Here is an 18,087-nt window from a genome sequence, read left to right as displayed (position 1 = left end):
GTGTCACCAGGGGGACACAGGGAAACCTCATAACTACATTTCAATATCTGAAGGGGACCTACAGGAAGGCTGGGGAGGGACAGTGCAGTGGTAGGATAAAGGGCAATGGTTTGAAAGTGGAGCAGGGCAGAGTTAGGTTGGACACCAGGAGGGAGTTGTGCACAGTGAGGCTGGTGAGACATTGGCACAGGCTGCCCAGGGAGGTGGTTGAGGCTCCATCCCTGGAGACATTCATGATAAATCTTGATGGGCTCTGGGCAACCTGATCTAGTTGGAGACATGCTTCTGGACTCAGCACTGGTGAGGCCACACTTGGAGTCCTGGGTTCAGTTTTGGAGCCCTCACTCCAAAAAGGACATTGAGGGGCTGGAGCAGGTCCCTGTGCAGCCTGCTCTAGCTGGAGGTGTCCCTGCTGCCTGCAGGGGGGTTGGACAAGATGCCATTTGAGGATCCCTTCCAACCCAGTGCAATCTGTGACTCTTTGCACTTGGCTGTAGTAAAGTTGTGGAGTAGTAAGTAAATGGCAGGAATATTATGGGAACTGGAAGGGAGAGTCAGATCCCTTTAAACTTGGTGTGACTAATCAGTGCAGGGGAGGCTTATCTCCCTGGGCTGTTGTACACTGATTCTTTGGGGAAAAAGCTTTGCCAAAGGTAACTTAAAAAGTAAAAAGGTTAAGATTTTAAAATGTGCAATTGCTTACCTTTAGAGGAAGAAAAATATGCCTTTGTGAACTGGATCAACAAAGCCCTGGAGAACGATCCTGACTGCAGGCACGTCGTGCCAATGAACCCCAACACAGATGACCTGTTCAAAGCTGTGGGAGATGGCATTGTGCTGTGGTAAGTCATGCTGGCACCTCAACTGAAGGGGGGAAAAAAAAAAAAGAGGCAGAAAAGTCCCCAAACTCACTTCCCCAAGCTGTTGTCAGGAGAACTTTCAACCTCTCTCCCCTGCTTTGGTGCCTGCTGGGTATCTGCAGGAGCTGGGTCAGCCAGGCTTTGGGGGATGCTGCAGCTCTGATGCCAGCTTCACAAGCTGGTAGTTTGGTTTGGTGTCCTTGGTAGGGCTTGAGACTGGGTTTGCTGAAGGGGAGAAGGTGCTCTGTGGGAGCAGAGGTTGTCCTGGTGCAAACTGAGCACGATGCTCATAGGTAGCTTGGGGGAGGCTGCTGTCTTCCTCTCTTCCTTTCCCCCTCCCCTTCTTCCTCTTTTCCTTTTCCCCCCTCCTTCTTCTGTTTATTTTCTCTCTAGTTTGTGAGTTTTGTTTGGGTTTTTTTTTTTTGTTTTGCTTATTTTACTTCCCCACTTTTCAAGTCACTCAGCACTTCTGGCACAGAGCAGGAAAGAGCTCAGGCTCTCAAGTGAACCCTTGCCATGGTTTTTTTGGTGCCTCAAAAGTGATTGCACTGCTGTGTGCCTCCCACCAAGCCCTGCAAGCTGCTGTCTTGGATCTTTAGAGAGACAGTGACCTCTGTGGGAGTGTTAGGGACCCTCAAAATTCACCCAGAAATCCATTTTCTGGCCACCCTCTTGCTGCTTGTGATCCTAGATGCACTAAAGTTACTGAAGGGAACTTATTTTGCTGCATGCTGAAAAGAGAAAGCATCCAGAGCTGCTTGACACCAACTGCTTTTTAGGTGGAGGGGTTCTTTGGGGTTGGTGCTTTGGGCCTGGTGTTTTAATGCAAGTGAATTAATACAGTGGAGAACTTCAGTATCACTACTCAAAAGATGCTTAGTAAGCTTTGTGGGACCTTTCTTTTTTATCTTCTTTTTTTTTTTTCACCTTTTTTTTTTTCTTCTTTTCACCTTTCAGCCTTTTTTTTCTCTCCCTTCTGCCTCTTTTCATTTTCCCCTCTTTCTGACTCTTTTTCTTTTTCCCCCTTCTGCCTCTTTTTCTTTTCCCCCCTTTTTCCTTTTCTCCTTTTTGCCTTTTTTCTCCCCCCCTTCTGCCTTTTGTCCTTTTTTCCCCTTCTGTCTTTTTTCTTTTTTTTCCTCCTGCCTCTTTTCCTTCCCCCTCCCTTTCTGCCTCTTTTCCTTTTCCCCCTGCCTTCTGCCTGTTTTCCCTTTCCCCCCCTTCTGCCTGTTTTCCCCTTCTCCCTTTTCTGCCTGTTTTCCTTTTCCTCCCCCTTCTGCCTCTTTTCCTTTTCCTCCCCCTTCTGCCTCTTTTCCTTTTTCCCCCTTCTGCCTCTTTTCCTTTTTCCCCCTTCTGCCTCTTTTCCTTTTTCCCCCTTCTGCCTCTTTTCCTTTTCTCCCCCTTCTGCCTCTTTTCCTTCCCCTCTTCTTCCTCTCTTCCTTTCTCCCTCCTTCCTCTCTTCCTTTCTCCCTCCTTCTTCCTCTCTTCCTTTCTCCCTCCTTCTTCCTCTCTTCCTTTCTCCCCCCTTCTTCCTCTCTTCCTTTCTCCCCCCTTCTTCCTCTCTTCCTTTCTCCCCCCTTCTTCCTCTCTTCCTTTCTCCCCCCTTCTTCCTCTCTTCCTTTCTCCCCCCTTCTTCCTCTCTTCCTTTCTCCCCCCTTCTTCCTCTCTTCCTTTTTCCCCTTCCCCTTCTTCCTCTTTTCCTTTTCCCCCCTCCTTCTTCTGTTTTTTTTTTTTTTCTCTCTAGTTTGTGAATTTTGTTTGGCTTTTTTTTGTGTGGTTTGGTTATTTTGCTTCCCCACTTTTCAAGTCACTCAACACTTTTGGCACAGAGCAGGAAAGAGCTCAGGCTCTCAAGTGAACCCTTGCCATGTTTTTTTTTTTTTGGTGTCTCAAAAGTGATTGCACTGCTGTGTGCCTCCCACCAAGCCCTGGAGGGGGGGTTGTGCTTTCCTGCAGCAGCTTCTCCTTGCCAGCAGCAGGACATCCTTACACCAAGAGGGAAACACCTCTGCACTGGCTGTCACAAGGAGGCTTCACCAGTTCAGTGCCTGCACTCTGAATAATTCACATGCTCTTCTTGCTCCAGCAGCTGAGATCAGGAGTGGAGTGGCCAGGCAGGTGTTTAAGGTTTCAGGCTTAGCTCTTAGTTACCAACACATTCTTGGGCATGTAAATATTAACTCCTGATTTGCACAACCTTGATTTTAAACCAAACCCCACAAAGCACGAAAGCCCACAGAAAAAAAAAAAGGAAAGGCACTGTGGTGAATGTTGTAAGGAGTCCTTTGAGTTTTGCTGAGGTGAAATATTAAATATTGATTACATATTATTGGTTTTGGTTTGGGTTTTTTGGTTATTTGGGTGTTTTTTTTTTGCTTCCTGCCAGCAAAATGATCAATCTTTCTGTTCCGGACACTATTGATGAGAGAGCAATTAACAAGAAGAAACTGACCCCCTTCATCATTCAGGTATTTCTCTTGTTGGTGCTGAAATCCACTGTCAGAATGAATGCAACCAACCTGCTGGCTTCAGGCATTACTGTGGAAGCCTGGAAAGGAAGCAGGGTTTATAACTCGTATTGAATTATTCAAGGCAGCTTTGTGGCAGTGCTGTTGGGGACAGTTCAGAAGATAAAAATGCTCAGCTTCCTGGCTGCAGCTGGTGCTGCTGTGGTCATGCTGGGGAGTGCTGCCCCTTTCCAGCACTGTGGGTTGTGGGGTTGGCTCTCTGAGTCACTCCACAGTGCCACAGGTTGGTGTTGGGGGGGGGGAGGGGGTGTGCCTATCAATGAATACTTCTCCGGCCTTATCCTCCTTGGCACCACTGGATGCAACTAACTCAGAGGCTGAAACTAAATACCAGAGGCTGAAATTAAACCCTGCTGCCTGGTTCAGTTCCTCTTGATTCAGCCTGCTCCCACCACAGCCCTAACTTCAGCTGACCGTGGGGAGCCCTGGAGCAAGACTGAGGGAGGGGAATCTCTGCTCTGTGGTGCTAGATGAAAGGCAAAGCAGCACCTCCCCTGGCTGTGTCTCACCCAGCTCTGCTGCTGTCCACAGGAGAACCTGAACCTGGCACTGAACTCCGCCTCGGCCATCGGCTGCCATGTGGTCAACATCGGGGCAGAGGATTTGAGGGAGGGGAAGCCCCACCTGGTCCTTGGGCTCCTCTGGCAGATCATCAAGATCGGCTTGTTCGCAGACATCGAGCTCAGCAGGAATGAAGGTGAAAGAGAGGATGAGGAAGGGAGGTGGGAGGCACCAGTGGGTCCTAAGCCACTGTCTCAGGCTGCCCAGGGAGGTGGTGGGGGTTGGTCTCTTCTGACACGCAGCAAGTGAGAGGATGAGGAAGTGGCATTGAGTCGTGCCTGGGGAGGTTCAGGTTGGGCATTAGCAGAAATTTCTTTCCAGCAAAGGTCCTCAGGCACTGCTGTCCCAAGCTGCCCGGGGAGGTGGTGGGGGTTGGTCTCTTCTCATGTGCAGCAAGTGAGAGGAAAAGTGGAAATGGCCTTGAGTCGTGCCTGGAGAGGTTCACTTTAGGCATTAGGAGAAATCTCTTTCCAGCAAAGGTCTTCAGGCATTGTCCCAGGCTGCCCAGGGAGGTGGTGGGGGTTGGTCTCTTCTCACATGCAGCAAGTGGGAGGATGAGGAAGTGGCCTTGAGTTGTGCCTGGGGAGGTTCAGGTTGGACATTAGCAGAAATTTCTTTCTAGCAAAGGTCCTCAGGCACTGTCCAGGGAGGTGGCCTTGAGTCCTGCCTGGGGAGGTTCAGGTTGGGCATTAGGAGAAATTTCTTCCCATCAAAGGTCCTCAGGCACTGTCCCAGGCTGCCCTGGGAGGTGGTGGAGTCACCACCCCTGGAGGGGTTTAAAACCTGGTCGAAGGTTTGTGGTGTGAATGAGCACATTGCTTTGTGATGCCTGGGGCTGGGGGCAGGCTTTCCTGGTGGGCTTCAGCCACAGGTACATAATGGTGTTGGGAGGGTGGCAAAAACTGCTTGCTGATTAGAGGCAGCTACACATCTTCAGTAGCTGTAGGGGGGTGCAGGAGAGCCAGGCAGGGTCTTTTGACAAGGGATTGTACTGACAGGATGAGGGAGAGTGGCTTTGAGCTGGAAGAGGAGAGGCTGAGACTGGAGATTAGGAAGAACTTCTTTAGAGTGAAGGTGGTGCTGAGAGAGTTGGGGGCTGTTCAGCCTGGAGAAGAGAAAGCTCCAGGGAGACCTTAGAGCAACCTTCCATTACCTGAAGGGGCTACAGAAGAGCTGGGGAGGGACTTTACCAAGGGCTGGGGGTGACAGGATGAGGGACAGTGGCTTTGAGGGGTAGGAGGAAAGATTGAGACTGGAGATTAGGGAGAAATTCTTGAGAGTGAGGGTGGTGAGAAACTGGAACAAGTTGCCCAGGGAGGCTGTGGCTGTCCCCTCCCTGGAGGTGTTCAAGGCCAGGCTGGATGAGGCCTTGAGCAAGCTGGGCTGGGGGGAGGTGTCCCTGCCCATGGCAGGGGGTTGGAACTGGATGAGCTTTTAAGGTCCCTTCCAACTCCAACCATTCAATTATTCAATGATCTTCCTTAATAACAAAACAAAACAAAACAAACCCCACAAAACAAACCAACCAAACAAAAAACCCCCCAAAGAACCAAAGGAGGTCTCCATCTCTTTGGGAATGTGTCTGAACTGGCTCAGTTCTCCTGAACCCCTCCTTGCTGCTGTCAGTGGTGCAGCTGAGCTCTTGCTTTGGTTTTGGTGTTTTGAGAGCAGTGCTGCAGCTCCCTGCAGTGCTTGCTTGGTCCTGCACCACAGCCTCCCAGAGGCTTTTCAAACCTTTCCCAGAGCTCTGTTGTTCCTGCATGGGCAGTCAAGAGCACCCAGCTGGATGGAGGAGCTTTGGTGTCCCTTATTGAAGCTTCCCAGCTGTGCAGTAGTTTGGCTTAGATGGGAAATGCAAGGCAGGGGGAGCAAGGGGTAGCTGAAGGGACATTTCTCTTTGTTTCTTCACTTTTTCAGTCAGGCAGGAGCACATTGACATTTAGCCTGCTCTCATCAGTTTGAAAGGCTGCATGGAGAAGCCAGGGAATTGTTGTTCTCTGAGAAAATGGAGAATATCCCTGACACAGTTTTCTAAGTTGGGAAAAACTCCACCAGTACTCAAGATTATTTTGACTTAACCAATAGTTGGTATTGTCCTCCCCTTTCCCACCTGAAATGCTGCTGTAACTCTCAATTCTGCTGGGCAGGTTTCCTTCCTTCCTTCCCTCCTTCCTTCCTTCCCTCCTTCCTTCCTTCCCTCCTTCCTTCCTTCCCTCCTTCCTTCCTTCCCTCCTTCCTTCCTTCCCTCCTTCCTTCCTTCCCTCCTTCCTTCCTTCCCTCCTTCCTTCCTTCCTTCCTTCCCTCCTTCCTTCCTTCCCTCCTTCCCTCCTTCCTTCCTTCCCTCCTTCCTTCCTTCCCTCCTTCCCTCCCTCCCTCCTTCCCTCCCTCCCTCCTTCCCTCCTTCCCTCCTTCCCTCCTTCCCTCCTTCCCCCCTTCCCTCCTTCCCCCCTTCCTTCCCCCCTTCCCTCCCCCCTTCCCTCCTCCCTTCCCTCCTCCCTTCCCTCTTCCCTCCTCCCTTCCCTCCTCCCTTCCCTCCTCCCTTCCCTCCTCCCTTCCCTCCTCCCTTCCCTTCTCCCTTCCCTCCTTCCCCTCACAAGGAATTTCTCTTTCCCTAGCCCTGGCTGCCCTGCTTCGTGATGGGGAGAACCTGGAGGACCTCATGAAGCTCTCCCCAGAGGAGCTGCTCCTCAGATGGGCCAACTTCCACTTGGAAAACGCAGGCTGGCACAAGATCAATAACTTCAGCTCAGATATCAAGGTACTGAGAGCTCTCCTGGCTGGCAAAAGAAAGCAAACAAGGGCCTCCTGTCCATTGCACTGGGCTGAGAATGGGAGTGCAGGGATTTGCAGCTGGTTTTCCCCCTGAGGGGGGTGGCCCTTTTGTCTCAGCACCAGTGAGAAATGGAGGGTGGTAGCTCCTGCTCAATCTGGGCTTTGGTTTTGGGGTTTGTTTTTTTTTTTTTTCTGGACACTGACCTCAGCAGTTTTGAGGAGGAGAAAGAGAACTGAAGGTTAAAGGGCTGTTGGGATGGAAAGAAAATCCATTGATAACTGAGGTGCCTGGGGAGCCCAGAGCCCACCCCTCTGCATGTGCCTGCATGCACACATGGGCACTCTGGTTTCCAGCTTCAAAACTGCTCAGCAGCTTTGCTGAGAACTGTTGGCTTCTCTGGTGCAAGCCACAGGCTGTGAGGATGTGCTGAGGTCCTTCTTAGTGCTGAGGACTAAAAGGACTTGTAGCTGATCAATCATTAGTGCAGCTCTTTGCTCCTCCTAGTTTGTGCCAAGCCCTGGCTTCTCTCCTTTAAGGAGTTCCTGCTAATGGGTAGGCACAGGAGAAGACTTTCAGACCTTTTAGAATCAGCTTTGTCTTTGTGGGGCCATTGGCACTGTTGCTGTAGCCTTCTTTAGGGGTTAGAGCTGCCTTGGGGTACCTGGCAGAAGGAGCAGCATGGGGTCACTGCCTCTTTCAGCTGTGACCCCAGAGCTTGCAGCAAATAGTTAAACTCCATCATTTTCATCTTGGCTGTTTCTAACCTTTTCCCTTTCTCTTTCCTTTCCTGCTGCCTGGATTTCTTCCTCTTGTGCTTTCCTTTAAGCTCACAGATTTTGGTAACTCAGTAAAGGTACTCAGCTGTGCACAGTGACTTGTTAAAATGAGCCTGCAGGGAATGGTTGTGCTGATGTTCACCCCTGAAGTTTGGTTTTTCATCTCTTTCCAGGATTCCAGAGCCTATTTCCACCTCCTCAATCAAATTGCACCCAAAGGGCAGAAGGAAGGAGAGCCTCAGATTGATATTAACATGTCTGGTTTCAATGTAAGTGTCCAGGGCTGTCCTGTCCTCCTGCCACAAACCACCTCTGCCCTATCCCTGACCTCTAGCTAACCTGGCAGCTGAGTTTCTAGAGTGTCTAAAGTGTCAGTGGACCTGAGCACACCTCAAGTGTGTGCTAAAGGAGTGCTTGGTGCAGGCCTGGTCACTGTCTGCCAGGTAACAAACAGGGCTGGGAAAGCAATTGTGGGTTTGCTCCACCTGGGAGCTTGCTGCCTTCTGCTTTTGAACACCCAAGGGCAAACAGCAGAAGAGGTAGAAAGCACAGAAACTTGGAGAGTCAGAGGATCACAGGATGTCAGGGGTTGGAAGGGACCTCTGGATTGAGCCCAACCTCTCTGCCAGAGCAGGTCACCCAGGGCAGGTCACACAGGAACACATCCAGGAGGGGGTTGAAAGTCCCCAGAGAAGGAGACTCCACGACCTCCCTGGGCAGCCTGCTCCAGGGCTCTGTCACCCTCACATCAAAGAAGTTTTTCCTGATACTGAGATGGAACTTCCTGGGTTCCAGTTTGTGTCCATTGCAACCAGACTGGGGAAGGGACTGGAGGGAAAGTCTGATGAAGAGAGGCTGAGGGAGCTGGGAGTCCCCAGCCTGCAGAAGAGGAGACTCAGGGGGGACCTTCTCACTCTCTACAACTACCTGAAGGGCAGTTGTAGTAAGGTGGGGGTCAGGCTCTGCTCCCAGGCAGCTTGTGACAAGAGGAGAGTGCATGGCCTGAAGCTGTGCCTGGGGAGGGTTAGGTTGGATGTTAGGAAGCAATTCCTCATGGAAAGGGGAATCAGACACTGGGATGGACTGCCCAGGGGAGTGGTGGAGTCACCATCACTGGAGGTGTGAGGTTATGGTTGGATGTGGCACTCAGTGCCATGGTCTGGTCAGGGTGGTGGTGTTAGGTCATAGGCTGGGCTGGATGAGCTCAGAGCTCTGCTCCAGCCTCAGTGATTCTGTGTGATTCTGATTCTGTGTGGCATCATCCCACACAGCAAGTCAGGAGCTTGCTGACCCAGCAAGGGTCCTCAGGCACTGTCCCAGGCTGCCCAGCGAGGTGGTGGAGTCACCACCCCTGGAGGGGTTTAAAAGCTGCATGGATGTGGTTCAGTGGCAGGGGCTTAGCAGTGGTGGGACTGTGAGCTCTGGGTGAGCTTGGACTTGATCTCAAAGGTCTGTGAAAGTCTGTGAGGCTTTTTAGTCTGGAGAAGACTGAGAGGGGATTTAATAAATGTCTATCAATAGCTGAGGGCTGGGGGTCAAGAGGGAGGGGGCAGGGACAGGCTCTGCTCAGTTGCACCCTGGGATAGGACAAGGAGCAATGGATGGAAACTACAGCACAGGAGGAACTTCTTCATTGTGAGGGTCCCAGAGCCCTGGAGCAGGCTGCCCAGAGAGGTTGTGGAGTCTCCTTCTCTGGAGCCTTTCCAGCCCCATCTGGATGTGTTCCTGTGTGACCTGTGCTGGATTCTCTGGTCCTGCTCTGGCAGGGGGTTGGACTGGAAGATCTCCAGAGGTCCCTTCCAACCCCTAACATCCTCTGATCCTGTGATCATCATCACTCCACACAGCAAGCCCAGAGCTCCCCATCTGCTTTGCTTTGTGTCCTGACCTCTTGCCTGGCTGCCCTGGCAGGAGAAGGATGACCTGAGGAGGGCAGAGTTCATGCTGCAGCAGGCGGAGCGCCTGGGCTGCCGGCAGTTCGTCACTCCGGCCGACGTGGTCAGCGGCAACCCCAAGCTCAACCTGGCCTTCGTTGCCAACCTCTTCAACAAGTACCCAGCACTTACCAAGCCTGAGAACCAGGACATCAACTGGACCCTGCTGGAAGGTGAGGGCCCTGTGCCAGGCGCAGCATTGGGCAGCAGAGGATCCTTGTGGTCCCTTCCAACCCTGACTGATTCTATGATTCTATGAATGGCGAAAGGAAGAGCCTTTGGGTCACAGGAGGCTGTGGCCGGCTCCACTGCAGTGGGTGTTGACTAGCTTGGGGTGGATGAGGAGGGCACTTGACAGCATGTTTAGCTGCTCTGGCCCTGATGTGGGGCATGAACCTGTTAGGAGCGCTGCCAGCAGCCTGTCAATCCCCATGCCAGGGCTTAGGATGGTTTGTCATTCCCTGGGATGGGCAGGAGCACCTCAGTAATGCAGCAAGATCATAGAATCATGGAATTGTCAGGGTTGGAAGGAAGCTCAAGGATCAGCAAATTCCAACCCCCTGCCATGGGCAGGGACACCTCACACTACAGCAGGTTGCTCACAGCCACATCCAGCCTGGCTGCAAAAACCTCCAGGGATGAGGCTTCCACCACCTCCCTGGGCAACCTGTGCCAGTGTCTCACCACCCTCATGGGGAAGAACTTCTTCCTAACATCCAATCTGAATCTCCCCACTTCCAGTTTTGTTCCATCCCTCCCTGACACCCTCAAAAGTCCCTCCCCAGCTTTCTTGTAGCCCCCTTCAGATCCTGGAAGGCCACAAGAAGGTCTCCTGGGAGCCTTCTCCTCTCCAGACTGCACAACCCCAACTCTCTCAGGCTGTCTCCAGAGCAGAGCAGCTCCAGCCCTCTGCTCATCCTCGTGGCCCTTCTCTGGACACCTTCCAGCCCCTCCAGATCCTTCCTGTAACAGAGGCTCCAGAGCTGGATGCAGTGCTCCAGATGTTTGTGGGAGCTCTGGTTGCTGCAGAATTGGGGTTAGGTCTTTGTCTGCCTTGGCTCCCAGGCAGCAGTTAGCTGACACCCATGGAAAAGACCTTCCTGTTGCTTTTTCTTGCATCAAGTGCAAAAATCAAACTCTTCTAAGGCCTGGAGAGGTCAAACTGGTAGCCAAAACCAGGCATCAGGGCAACCTGGTTCCTTTGAAGGAATTGACAGGGAAAAATACCCATTTGCTGCTCAAGAATCTAATCCATGAAGCTGTGCTGCTCAAGGCTGCCTGCCTGCCTTGCAAGGTGGAAAAGTCTGTGGCACTCTGAGGTTGCTGGTGTGTGATGAACCTGTCCCCTCTGACCTAGGAGAGACCCGCGAGGAACGGACCTTCCGCAACTGGATGAACTCCCTCGGGGTCAACCCCCACGTCAACCACCTCTATGGGTAAGTGCCAGGCTCTGGCACAGGCACAGCTAGGGGGCAGAGGAGAAGAGGAAGAAGGGGGGAAAAGAAAAAAGGCAGAAGGGAAAAAAATAGGCAGAAGGGGGGAAAAGAAAAAAGGCAGAAGGAGGAAAAGGAAAAAAGGTAGAAGGGCAAAAAAAAGGAAAAGAGTTAGAAGGGGGAAAAAGGCAGAAGAGGGGAAAAGAAAAAGAGGCAGAAGGAGGGAAAAGAGAAAAGGCAGAAGGGCGAAAAAGGAAAAGAGGCAGAAGGGGGAAAAAGAAAAAAGGTAGAAGGAGGAAAAGAAAAAAGGTAGAAGGGGGAAAAAAGGAAAAGAGGCAGAGGGAGAAAAAAGGAAAAGAGGCAGAAGGGGGAAAAAGAAAAAAGGTAGAAGGGGGAAAAAGAAAAGAGGTAGAAGGGGGAAAAAAGGAAAAGAGGCAGAAGGGGGAAAAAAAAGGCAGAAGGAGGAAAAGAAAAAAGGTAGAAGGGAAAAAAGAAAAAGGGCAGAGGGGGAGGAAAGGAAAAGAGGCAGAAGGGGGGAAGAGAAAAAAAGGCAGAAGGAGGAAAAGAAAAAAGGTAGAAGGGGGAAAAGAAAAAAGGCAGAAGGAGGAAAAGGAAAAGAGGCAGAAGGGGGAAAAAGGAAAAGAGGCAGAAGGGGAAAAGAAAAGAGGCAGAAGGGGAAAAGAAAAGAGGCAGAAGGGGGGAAAAAGGAAAAGAGGCAGAAGAGGGAAAAAGATGAAAGGCAGAAGGGGGGAAAAAAGGAGAAAAGAGGCTGAAGAGGGGGAAAGGAAAAGAGGCAGAAGGGGGAGAAAAGGAACAGACCCAGCTATGTCAGGCTAGAGCTGTACCCACACTGGTGTCCTCTTGCTCACAGTGCTGAGCCAAGAGCTTGAGCAAGGATGATGGCAGGAGTGGGAGCTGCTTGCTGTGCCCTGCCTGCAGTCCCTAGCTTAGGGATTTCTGAGCACTTGGCACACCAGCAGCTTGCCTTAAGGGGCTGAAGGTGCTTTGTTTTTTTTTCCCTGTTTTGTCTAAAGTGGTTCTCTGAGATCCCAGTCCATTTAGACCTTCCTGAGCAACTGGAAATTCATTTCCTGTCACCTAATTTGGGAGTTTAACCTGAGACATTAGATTTAGGAGGCAAGATGCTCCAGCTGCTTGTAATCAGTGGAGAGATGTGGCTGCCTTTTGGATTTGGTGTAGCAAAATTCTTCCTTGGATGTGTTGTGGATTGCTGCTTCAGCTCAGCAGCTGGCTGATGTTCAGCTTGGATCATTTACGCTGCCCTGAAAACTACAAAATATTTTGCCTTTTTATTTTTCCTATCTATAGAATGGTTTGGGTTGGAAAGGACCTTAAAGCTCATCCAGTTCCAACCCCCTGCCATGGGCAGGGACACCTCCCCCCAGCCCAGCTTGCTCAAGGCCTCATCCAGCCTGGCCTTGAACACCTCCAGGGAAGGGACATCCACCACAGCCTCCCTGGGCAACCTGTGCCAGTGTCTCCCCACCCTCACTCTCAACAATTTCTTCCTCATCTCCACTCTCAATCTCCCCTCTCCCAGCTCAAAGCCATTGTCCCTCATCCTGGCACTCCCAGCCCTTGTCCAAAGTCCCTCCCCAGCTCTCCTGCAGCCCCTTCAGGTACTGGAAAGCTGCTCTAAGGTCTCCCTGGAGCCTTCTCTTCTCCAGCCTGAACAGCCACAACTCTCCCAGCCTGTCCCCATAGGAGAGGTTCTCCATCCCTCTGATCACCTTTGTACCCCCCCCGGCCCCTCTCCAGCAGCTCCAGGTCCTTCTCGTGCTGAGTTTCATTTCAGAGTTGTTGAAACTGCAACAACTGTGAAGTGTAATAATTATAATTACTCTTGGTGTGTCAGAGCACATTTAACTCTGGAAACATTTGGCTTAATTGGTGTTTCCCACTTCAGTGACCTCCAGGATGCCCTGGTAATACTGCAGCTGTATGAGAAGATCAAGGTCCCTGTCGACTGGAACAAGGTTAACAAACCTCCATACCCTAAGCTGGGGGCAAACATGAAAAAGGTAAGAGTTTCAAAAGCCTTGAAAAGAAGCTGTGCACACTGAATCACAGGATCACAGATGTTAGGGGTTGAAATGACTTCTGGAGATCTTCCAGTCCAACCCCCCTGCCAGAGCAGGAGCAGAGAATCCAGCACAGGTCACACAGGAACACATCCAGATGGGGCTGCAAAGGCTCCAGAGAAGGAGACTCCACAACCTCTCTGGGCAGCCTGCTCCAGGGCTCTGGGACCCTCCCAGTGCAGAAGTTCCTCCTCATGGTGAGGTGGAACCTCCTGTGCTGCAGTTTCCATCCTTTGCCCCTTGTCCTATCCCAGGGTGCAACTGAGCAGAGCCTGTCCCTGTCCCCTCCCTCCTGACCCCCAGCCCTCAGCTATTGATAGACATTGATCAGATCCCTCTCAGCCTTCTCCTCTCCAGACTAAACAGCCCCAGGGCTCTCAGCCTCTCCTCCCCAGGCAGTGCTCCAGGCCCTTCAGCATCCTTGGAGCCCTCCCTTGGACTCTCTCCAGCAGATCCCTGTCCCTCTGGAACTGAGGAGCCCAGAACTGGATGCAATATTCCAACTGAGGTCTCCCTAGGGCAGAGTAGAGGGGGAGGAGAACCTCCCAGGCTCTGCTGGACACTCTCCTCTGAATGCCCCCCAGGACCCCCTTGGCCTTCTTGGTCCCCAGGGCACATTGCTGTCCCATGCAGAACTTGCTGCCCACCAGCACTCCCAGCTCCTTCTCCTTGGGGCTGCTCTCCAGCAGATCCCTTCCCAACCTGTCCTGCTGCAGTTCATTCTTCCTTCCCAGCTGCACTGAAAACCCTTCTTTGAGTCTCCCACTCAAGTGAGTGTACCTGGGAGTGATTTTTCTGTTTAAACTCTTTTTTGCTTTTTTTTTCTCTTCCTGTGTAGTTAGAAAACTGTAACTATGCTGTAGACTTGGGAAAGCATCCAGCTAAATTCTCTCTGGTTGGCATTGGAGGACAGGATCTGAATGATGGAAACCCCACTCTGACCCTGGCCTTAGTCTGGCAGTTGATGAGAAGGTAGGACCTGACTCAAGCATGGAAGACTTGTGACTGGAGTACAGAGAGTTTGGGAAGGATTTGTTTGGGTTTTTTTTTAGCCGCTAGAGCACTGCAGCACCAGAGCAGATTGTAAAACCTATGTCCCTGGGGGAAATCCTGGGACAAAAGTGTGGCAGAGCTGATCCTGCTGCATGTAGAAGCCTGGAGCAGAGCCCACCAGAGGAGCTGCTGGTGGAGCTGTGAACATCCTGCTGCCTAGCATCAGCTCTCTCTCACCTGCACAAATTTGGTCCACATGCAGAAACCCTAAGCAGGGACATTTCCACAACTTTCTTGGTCTGTTTTCTGATTGGGAATTGAGAGAGGAACATTTCCAAGGCTGCTTTAGAAATATCTCCTTTCTGCATTGGAATGGGGGGGGAGGGAGAAAACTTAATGAGAGGTAAAGTTGATTGGCCTTTTTCTTGCTATTTCTGAGGAATTCTAAATTGATGCAAATATACCAGCAAAAGAATCACAACATCACAGAATGTCAGGGGCTGGAAGGGACCTCCAAAGCTCATCCAGTCCAAGCCCCTGCCAGAGCAGGGGCACCCAGGGCAGCTCACACAGGAACACATCCAGGTGGGGTTGGAATATCTCCAGAGAGGGAGACTCCACAACCCCCTGGGCAGCCTGCTCCAGGGCTCTGTCACCCTCACAGTGACAAAATCTTTCCTCCTCTTTCCATGGAACTTCCTATGCCTCAGCTTCCACCACTGCCCCTGGTGCTGGCATTGGGCATCCCCCAGCAGAGCCTGGCTCCAGCCTCTGGGCACTCCCCCTGCACATCTTTAGCACCAGCAATGAGGTCACCCTCAGGCTCCTCCTCTCCAAGCTCCAGAGCCCTCAGCCCCTCAGGCTCTCCTCCTAAGGAAGATGTTCCACTGCCTGCAGCATCTTTGTGGCTCTGTGCTGGACTCTCTCCAGCAGTTCCCTGAGGTCCTTCTGGAGCTGAGGGGCCCAGAACTGGACACAATATTCCAGCTGTGGCCTCAGCAGGGCAGAGCAGAGGGGCAGGAGAACCTCTCTCACCCTAGAGCTGGAGAGGAGCTCCTTATTTGCCAGTGGAGTTCAGAATGCTAACTTGTAGGCTGATCCACACCTTCTGGGTAATGTGCTATCCCTATGGATCAGTGGTGGGACAGTTTGACAGGTGTCCTGAGCCCAGGCATTTTTGGAGCTCATATTAAAGGACTTGAAAGCCTCCAACAGAAATCACAATTCAGAGGAGATTGATGCTGATTCCTTTTGGCTAAAGGAGTTTAAACAGAAATAGCCAAGAAAAAAAATCAGAACTGAGACTTTAAAGACTTCCCAAGCTGCCATGGACTCACAGAGCCTCCTGGCTGCCTGCTCACCATGGACTTAGCCTAATCTTCTTTTCTGTCTGCCACTTCTTAGGTACACACTGAACGTCCTGGAGGACCTGGGTGATGGTCAGAAAGCAAATGATGACATTATAGTCAGCTGGGTAAACCAGACCCTGAAAGAAGCTGGCAAGTCCACCTCCATCCAGAACTTCAAGGTACAAGTTCCTCTCTTGCATCCAAAAGGAGAGGGGTGCCCAAAAAAGCATTTCCTTGGCTGGAGGAACAGCAGGAGCATCAGAAAGGGGTTTAAACAGGCCAGGATTCAGTCTGTGCTGGGAGCTACCACAGAGGAGGCTTTTTAGGAATAACACTGGGGCAAGAGAGCTGATGGGTTGGTAGGGGAGGGCAGGATGGTTGGGCTCTGGGGCAGAGGTGGGGGCTGAGATCATACAATCATTGAATTGTTTGGATTGGAAAAGACCTCCAAGATCATCCAGTCCAACCATCAACCCATCTCCACCATGGCCACCAAGCCATGGCCCCAGGTGCCATGGCCACAGCTTTCTTGAACACCTCCAGGGATGGGGACTCCACCATCTGCCTGAGCAGCCTGTGCCAATCTCTGACCACTCTTTTTTTCCTCATCTCCAACCTAACCCTCCCCTGGCACCATTTCAGGCCATTTCCTCTCCTTCTATCACCTGATACAAGGAAGAAGAGCCCAACCCCCACCTCACTGCACCCTCCCTTCAGCTAAGTGTAGAGAGCAATGTGGTCTCCCCTCAGCCCCCTTTTGTCCCCCATGGCAAGCACAGGGGCAGGAGCTGGTGAGCTTGCAGGTGAGAATTGTCCCTCAGGGTGTGCTCAGAGGGACAGAGCTCCTGCTGCTGCCTGCACATCACTCACTGCTTCCCATTGGCAGGGCTCCTGGGGGAAGCTGCAGTAAGGTGAAGCAGCAGTTTGGTTTTCCCTTTGATCCAGCTGGGAATCATCACTGGTGCTGCTGTTTGAAGTGGCCTGATTAAAGCTTCCTTTTTTGCATGTTGCAGGGCAGCCCAGGTGAGGTGAGAAGGGTGCTTTGAGGGTCAGACATTCACCTTTGCCTCTCTTCTCTTCTCTAGGACAAAACCATCAGCTCAAGCTTGGCAGTTGTGGATTTAATTGATGCTATCCAGCCTGGCTGTATCAACTATGACCTGGTGAAGACAGGCCACCTATCAGAAGATGACAAACACAATAATGCAAAGTGAGTTTGCTATCTCCAGAGCTGGTTGGCATTGCAAGAGTGAACCTTCTGTGTGCTGGCCTCAAGCTGCAGCTGTTTTTCCCACACTTCATTGCTGTGGGTTTCAGTTTTTTAATGCTGGACCTTTCAGACAGGCAGCACCTCAGGGAATTTCATAGAATTGGCAGGGTTGGAAGGGAGCTCAAGGCTCAGCCAGTTCCAACCCCCCTGCCATGGGCAGGGACACCTCACACCACAGCAGGTTGCTCACAGCCACCTCCAGCCTGGCTGCAAAAACCTCCAGGGATGAGGCTTCCACCACCTCCCTGGGCAACCTGTGCCAGTGTCTCACCACCCTCATGGGGAAGAATTTCTTCCTAACATCCAATCTCTTAGTGCCCATCATCTGGAACTTGCATGGGATGAATTTCCAGCCAGTGAATCTTCCCATTTCTAGTTTTGTTCCATTCCCCCCAGTCCTATCACTACCTCACTCTCAGGCTGTCTCCAGAGCAGAGCAGCTCCAGCCCTCTGTTCATCCTCATGGCCCTTCTCCGGACACCTTCCAGCCCCTCCAGATCCTTCCTGGAACAGAGGCTCCAGCACTGGACACAGAGCTCCAGGTGTGGTCTCAGCAGAGTGGAGCAGAGGGGCAGAATCCCCTCCCTGGCCCTGCTGGCCACACTTCTCTTGCTGCAGCCCAGGCTCTGCTTGGCTCTCTGGGCTGCAAGTGCTGACTGCTGGCTCCTGTTGAGCTTCTCCTCCCCCAGCACCCCCAAGGCCTTTTCTTCATGGCTGCTCTCAGATGCAGGACCCAGGTTCTGGGAAAGCAAGCAGGGGGGAGGGGAAAGCCCAGAAATAACTGTCAGGTCAGAACCATTTGTCCTCTTGGGAACTGGAATTTCCCAGTGTAGTTTTAACCTGACCTGGTTCAGAACGAGCAGTGCAGAATGAGGATTTCATCACCTCTAGGAAAGGACAACCTGAGTGTTCCCACAGGGAGTAGCAGCACAGCCACTCTTGCCTTACAGGCTCCAGCACTGGACCCAGAGCTCCAGGTGTGGTCTCACCAGAGCAGAGCAGAGGGGCAGAATCCCCTCCCTGGCCCTGCTGGCCACACTTCTCTTGCTGCAGCCCAGGCTCTGCTTGGCTCTCTGGGCTGCAAGTGGTCACTGCTGGCTCCTGCTGAGCTTCTCCTCCATCACCACTTCCTCCTTATGTCCAACCTACATCTCCCCTGCTCCAGTTTCAAACCACTGCCTCTTGTCCTGTCCCCACAGGCCCTTCTCAGTAGTCCCTCCCCAGCCTGCCTGCAGGTGCCCTTCAGCTCTTGCCTTGTCCTTTGTTGCCATCGAGTCGATTTGTCGTTGCTTGGTAGCAGTCTCAGTGCTGACCCCTCCACTCCCCACCCCCCTCCTCCTTTTTCCCCTGATCCTTAGGTATGCTGTGTCCATGGCAAGAAGGATTGGTGCCAGAGTTTATGCTCTTCCAGAAGACCTGGTGGAGGTGAAACCGAAGATGGTCATGACCGTGTTTGCCTGCTTGATGGGCAGAGGAATGAAGAGAGTATAAAAGAGCTGGGCCTTGTAAAG

General features: G+C 51.9%; 1 protein-coding gene across 2 annotated transcripts in view; it reads left to right on the top strand.

Annotated features, from left to right (window-relative positions):
• Positions 1 to 18,087, top strand: part of PLS3 (plastin 3) — a 33,708-nt gene extending 15,621 nt beyond the window's left edge. The window contains exons 4-16 of one of the 2 annotated variants that reach the window (XM_054388816.1): positions 710 to 842; positions 3,244 to 3,325; positions 3,917 to 4,082; positions 6,562 to 6,704; positions 7,546 to 7,572; positions 7,669 to 7,764; positions 9,407 to 9,602; positions 10,787 to 10,865; positions 12,790 to 12,904; positions 13,803 to 13,936; positions 15,362 to 15,485; positions 16,392 to 16,516; positions 17,935 to 18,087. In XM_054388816.1, the coding sequence (XP_054244791.1) occupies positions 710 to 842; positions 3,244 to 3,325; positions 3,917 to 4,082; positions 6,562 to 6,704; positions 7,546 to 7,572; positions 7,669 to 7,764; positions 9,407 to 9,602; positions 10,787 to 10,865; positions 12,790 to 12,904; positions 13,803 to 13,936; positions 15,362 to 15,485; positions 16,392 to 16,516; positions 17,935 to 18,067 (1,553 nt within the window). In that variant the 3' untranslated portion in view covers positions 18,068 to 18,087. The remainder of the gene's footprint in view (positions 1 to 709; positions 843 to 3,243; positions 3,326 to 3,916; positions 4,083 to 6,561; positions 6,705 to 7,545; positions 7,573 to 7,668; positions 7,765 to 9,406; positions 9,603 to 10,786; positions 10,866 to 12,789; positions 12,905 to 13,802; positions 13,937 to 15,361; positions 15,486 to 16,391; positions 16,517 to 17,934) is intronic. The other variant, XM_054388815.1, reaches the window with a different exon arrangement.

The sequence above is a fragment of the Indicator indicator genome, chromosome 17, assembly GCF_027791375.1.
Source record: "Indicator indicator isolate 239-I01 chromosome 17, UM_Iind_1.1, whole genome shotgun sequence".
Lineage (NCBI taxonomy): Eukaryota > Metazoa > Chordata > Aves > Piciformes > Indicatoridae > Indicator > Indicator indicator.
Note: the sequence above shows the minus strand (reverse complement) of the source record. Positions and strands in the feature narration are given on the sequence as shown.